Genomic DNA, 5,507 nt, shown 5'->3' on the forward strand with positions numbered 1-5,507 from the left:
ATGGGTGTGAAAGTACAAATGTTGACAGTAAATTGCTTTCCATCTAAAGTGATTTCAGCAGGGGTAGAAGTAAGCTAGGAGGTGGAGATAGTTTTGTTGGGTTTTTTTGTTTGTTGTTTTTTTTTTTATTTTTTTTTTTTTTTTATTTTTGAGAAAACTCAAGGGAGAGCTTAAGATTAAAAAGGGAGAGGAGGGCAGGCAGGACTAATCATTGAAGAGATGCAGGAAGATTGGAGACAACTCCGCATGACAAATAGAAGGAAAGAAAGATTGCCAGAGACAGCGTGGCAGGGTGGCATGGAACAAGCTGTGACAGTCTCAAAGCAGTTACCCTTCCCTTCCTGTCTCCCTCCCCTGGTAACCATTTATGTTTTCTGGGCATTTTGTTTTGTTTTAATTTGTGTGACTGGAGTGTGTTTCCACATTTAAGTCACCACTGTGCACTGCAGTAGCTGTGTACTCCAGCAATACAGCTCTTCATCCTCTAATGTTGTCCCCACAGCTCTACATCTACTGACAGTAATGTGGTACCCAAGTCTGTTAGCCTGCAACTGATGGAATCACTCCTAACTTAACATGATGTTTTGGAAGCAGGTTCTGATTAGTTGTTCTGATCACCAGAAGGTGTGTGTGAGCCTGGCAGACAGAACTCTGTGTCCTGGGAGTGTGGCAAGGCTGTGCCCAGACACTGCTACCATGTGGATACTTTTGAATATATTAAATGTATATGTGGATGTCAGGACAATCAAGGCTTGTGTTTTATTAATTACTTGGTGTAACTTTTGAAACTGATGGCAGACACCTAGTGGGTTGTGCTTTTGATGTTGGTCAGTGCTCGAGATGGAGGTCTTGGAGGTGATTCCCAGGTTTCCTGATGAACCACTCAATGTCTCAAAGGCAGGCTGTTCAGCTTGGTGATGGCAGTATTGTTCACGTGGGGTACCTTTACTTTGGGAACCATCTTGCTGAATTCAGGGGTCAGGTCCAGGTCTTATTTTATTAGGAGAGATTATTCTACCTCTTTGGAAATGTTGGGTAAATTAAATGTTTATGATGCCAAATGTTTTTTCTGTAGTAAATCTATAATTACTTTTTAAAAATTCAGTATGGAAGTGTTCTGACCCAATAATCTTGTCTAATCTTAGCAGGACTTTACAGACTCCAACCCAGGTTCCAGTGGTTGTTTCTCCTGGAAATCAGCAGCTGCATACTGTAACACTCCAGACAGTGCCTCTTACTACAGTGATAGCCAGCACAGATCCAGCCTCAGTAACAGCAGGACAGAAATTCATCTTACAAGCCATTCCTACTTCCCAGCCCATGACGGTTCTTAAAGAAAACATCATGCTGCAGTCTCAGAAGCCAGTCTCGCCTCCTTCCTCGATTGTGCTGAGCCCAGCACAAGTTCAGCAGGTGCTCACCAGCAGCGTGCAGACAATTTGCAATGGAACAGCCAACATGGCTTCATCTCCATCCTTCAGTGCCAGCACCCCCGTGGTGACGTTCTCGCCCAGCAGCTCACAGGTGGTGTCTCAGCCATCGGGCACGGTGATCACTTCGGTCATCAAAGCACCAGACACAAAGCAGGCTGGCCTACAAGAAGAGGAAAAGGAGCAGAACGACAAAGTAGAAGATACTGAGCAGTCGGAGCAGGGATTCCAGCAGCAACCATTCGTGATGGTAGTGTCCAGTTCGAATAATTTCCCATCTAACGTTCAAGTGAAGCAAGAAAATGAGCCATTGGAACCCAATTTGTATTGATAATTAAATAATTAAAAAAAAAAAAAGACCCTGTGGATGATTATTTTCATAAATGTGATGGGACCTTTTCAGTTGTGTATATATGATTTGATTCTGAAGCAGGATGTTGCAAAGCTACTTAATTTCTGCAGTTAATTCTTAGAATTCCTGTTTTAGGATGGATTTTGATCTTCTGTTAATTGCTAAATATTATCATATAAATAAAATGATATATTACTCATTTTTCAAAGTACAGGCATGAAGGAACATACTTTTTATGCTATGAAGACCTTCTCCTGAGGTTGTTGGCCAAAGTTTTGAACTTCTCTCTTAGTTTGTTGTCAGTCTGTTGCTGATTTACATTGCAGGAATGTTATTATAACCTCTTCTGTTTAATCTGTATGTGTATCACCTTCAGAAGCAGCAGCTAGTTTTAGTAAGACAGTTTCATTCCATGTGTTTGAATTTTTATGATTGAGTATCTGTTTCATATCAGTGAATAACATCAGTTTTAGACTTTGATAACCAGGTATCCTCTTGCATTTTTTGCAGCACAAGCTCTTGTGTGTGCAAAATTGAATATACACTCCTACTGAGAGTACCCAAAACATATATTCCAGTAATGGACAATGCCATGTCTATATTTTATATGAAAACATCAGATATATTTAATTACAGAAGCTAAAGGCATCACTACAGGTGCAAATGTTTCATGCCATTTTGCGACTATGAAGCTTAACAATCTTGCTTTCTACTTCAGATTATTTTGTAAGGGGGGAGGGAAATTAAATATATACAATTTATGCAGGTTTTTGGAGATTATTACTGCTGAAAGTTCTTGTTTTTGATTGTAAATACTGTATATTCAATGTTGCAGGGAAGTTTTTTCAGCTAATTTTTTTCCATACAAATTTTTGATAGATGCAAATAAGATCAATACGATCGTTATGTTTAGAGGTCTAATGTTATATGTATTCATATTACTGAGTGACTTTGTATTTAAAAGACAAATTTTTAAATGATGGAGCCCATTGAACCTTGAGCTCTTCTTTTGTATTTTTAATTGGTTTATTATGAAAATAAATCAAATGGAAAAACATTTTTCTGTATTTACTCTGAAATGGTTTTTTATGATTATGATAATGTTTTGGCAATCATCATAAATAACTAAAATACAGTGAGAAACAGGACAGTGTGATTAGTCAGTGTGGGTCTGTGAAACATGAGCAATTCACAAATCACTTCTGAACAGACCCAAATGCAATCAGTGTGTTGTTTGTATCCTTTGAAGCAGCAGTAATGTATGTTTCTGTAGGTGAACTGAAGGTTGAGCTAAATCCAGGAACTGGACTTCTCCTTTTCCATCACTTCCCCGTACATTACAGACAGACAACACAAAATTTTGAGCGTAATTTGCAAAGGTTGTTGTGGCTTGTATGATACAACTGACAGCCCAAACTATTAGAGCTTCATAAACTTGCATGTGGCAGTGTTTAAGCAGAGGAGAAGTTAATAATAAATACAATGCCTGGTGTTATGATTCTGTTAGTATAAAATGAAAGGGAAAGACTTTCCATGATTGAAATAATGTTGGAATTTTCTTGATTGGTTGGTAAGGTTAAATGTAACTTTAAGCACTAGTACTAGAAAAACTAACAGGACCAGAACTGTGGCAGAGAGAGTATGGTCTTCCTGGCAGAAGAAACTCTACAAACTATTGAACAAGCAGTTCTCTGCCACAGCTGCCCTGTTAGTTCAGTGCTTCTTCCCTCTGACTCTTTGCAGTCAGGCTTCCACCTGCAATCCCAGTGCCTCACCCCATTTACAGGAAGGCTGCTCATACCCACACCGGTGGCTGTTTGTCTGGCAGTGCTCCCTGCAGCTGGGGAGTGCTGGCAATACTTTCAGGAATGTGGATAAGCATTGTGGAAGCGTCTCTGGTAACAATCCCCATCCTGAGAGCTATGTTAGACTGATGGAAGCACTGGAGAGGGAGGATAGGTATTTTAATCAAACTATAAAATAGGGATGTTTTCCTATACTACAAGTATTTCATAATTCTAGGAAACCTGAAGTGATAATGCTTGAATGACATCAGTGTTTTTAGATACAGGGAAGTTGCTTTGGTGTTTACTGGAAATGTGGGGTGGGGGGGAAAGAAAGTTTGAACCACAAGGTTACAGCTTTCAGAACAAAACTTCATGCCATAGATGCAGCTATTACACATGGAAAATGATTTGTCAGTTTCGTTTATGTCAGTGGGAGAAGTGGAGAAAATCTCCAGCAGCAGTAATGTGTTCCCAGCAGCAGACTGTTGTGTAACAGACAGTAAATGAAAATCACTCCCTCCCCACATCCCTTGGGCTCCGGTGTGCCAGCCGGGTGGATCTGTACTTCAGACTCTCCCTGGTATGGCAGAGGAAGGGAGAAGCTGGAGTAAATCATAAAATGAGAGCTCACATTGGGAGTTTGAGCAACCCCTCCCCTGTCACGGATGCCTTTGTGCCTGTGGCAGCAGCCAAACAAAACACAACAGCTAAAATCCCAGCCACTTCTGAGTCAGAAAATAAAAAATGAAGCCACAGTTCTTTTCCAAACCTGTGTGAAGCCACCGAGGAGAAAAAGGCACTTTTTTATTTCCGAGGCATTTCACGGAAGGAAATGCCATCCTCCTCCTCCGGAGGAGGAAGAGAATGGAGGCCTCAGGCTGCCTTTGGGGAGCCCTGCCCACCACCCTGTTGTCCCGAACACGGCCTGGGTACCCGGTGCACAGCACCAGCTCACACACTGAGAGGTGTCTCTGTCTTTTATTCTAATTGGCACAAAGTAGGGAGCTGGGTGGTGACCCACAAAAGGCTGGTTCTCTGATTACTAAAACTTCACACTGGTTATAAATTTTAACAAATAAAGGCGTCAGCCTTCATTGGTTACAGATTATATAACTTTTTCATTAATTAGTATTCTAACCCCTAGTGGTATCTTAAACTGCACCAGGGGAGGTTTAGGTTGGACATTAGGAGGAACGAGGGCAAGTAGACATTGGAATGGGCTGCCCAGGGAGGTGCTAGAGTCACCGTCCCTGGAGGTGTTTAAGGAAATACTGGACTTGGCCTAGTTCACATGGTGGTGTTCAGTCAGGGGCTGGCCTCGATGGTCTCAGAGGTTTCCAACCAAACTGATTCTTTGATCTCTCGCTGCTCACGCCTGCGGGCGCAGTTCTTCCCTCCCTCTGAGCCTGGCTTCCCTTCGAGGAGGCGGTCAGCGGTCCCGGTGTCCCAGCGCCGCAGTGACCTCTCCCCCAGTCACCGCCCAGCCCTGCTGACTGCGCTCCTGGCGGCTCCCGACCAGCCAGCCAACTCCTCTGGTGACTCTCTTCCCTCTTCCTTTAAGACCAAAGATCAGCCACGCGTGCCATGCTCACAACGCAACTGCGCAGCTACTCAGTCATCACTGGTCCGGCTACAGCTACCGGTTAACAACCGGAAAAAAACCTGCAGACTTCGATACAAAGCTCAAAGCTCGAGGGGCCGAGCTGTCCCGCGCAGGAGGCGGGCGCTGCGGGGCAGGAAGGGGCGGGCAGGCAGGGAAGGCGGGGCGGGCCGGGCCGGGCAGGAAGGGAAGGCGGGCCGGGCGGGCAGGCAGGGAAGGCGGGGAAGGCGGGGCGAGCAGGAAGGGAAGGCGGGGCGGGCCGGGCAGGAAGGGAAGGCGGGCCGGACGGGCAGGCAGGGAAGGCGGGGAAGGCCGGGCGAGCAGGAAGGGAAGGCGGG

General features: G+C 44.1%; 1 protein-coding gene across 9 annotated transcripts in view; it reads left to right on the forward strand.

The window, feature by feature from the left end:
- Positions 1–2,849, forward strand: part of ELF1 (E74 like ETS transcription factor 1) — an 88,112-nt gene extending 85,263 nt beyond the window's left edge. For 8 of the 9 annotated variants that reach the window (XM_063392182.1, XM_063392177.1, XM_063392179.1 and 5 more), the window contains one exon: positions 1,146–2,849. In XM_063392182.1, coding sequence (XP_063248252.1) covers positions 1,146–1,761 — 616 coding nt within the window. In that variant the 3' untranslated portion in view covers positions 1,762–2,849. The remainder of the gene's footprint in view (positions 1–1,145) is intronic. The other variant, XM_063392184.1, reaches the window with a different exon arrangement.
- Positions 2,850–5,507: the final 2,658 nt, after the last annotated feature.

The sequence above is a fragment of the Prinia subflava genome, chromosome 3 (assembly GCF_021018805.1).
Source record: "Prinia subflava isolate CZ2003 ecotype Zambia chromosome 3, Cam_Psub_1.2, whole genome shotgun sequence".
NCBI classification, from domain to species: Eukaryota; Metazoa; Chordata; class Aves; order Passeriformes; family Cisticolidae; genus Prinia; species Prinia subflava.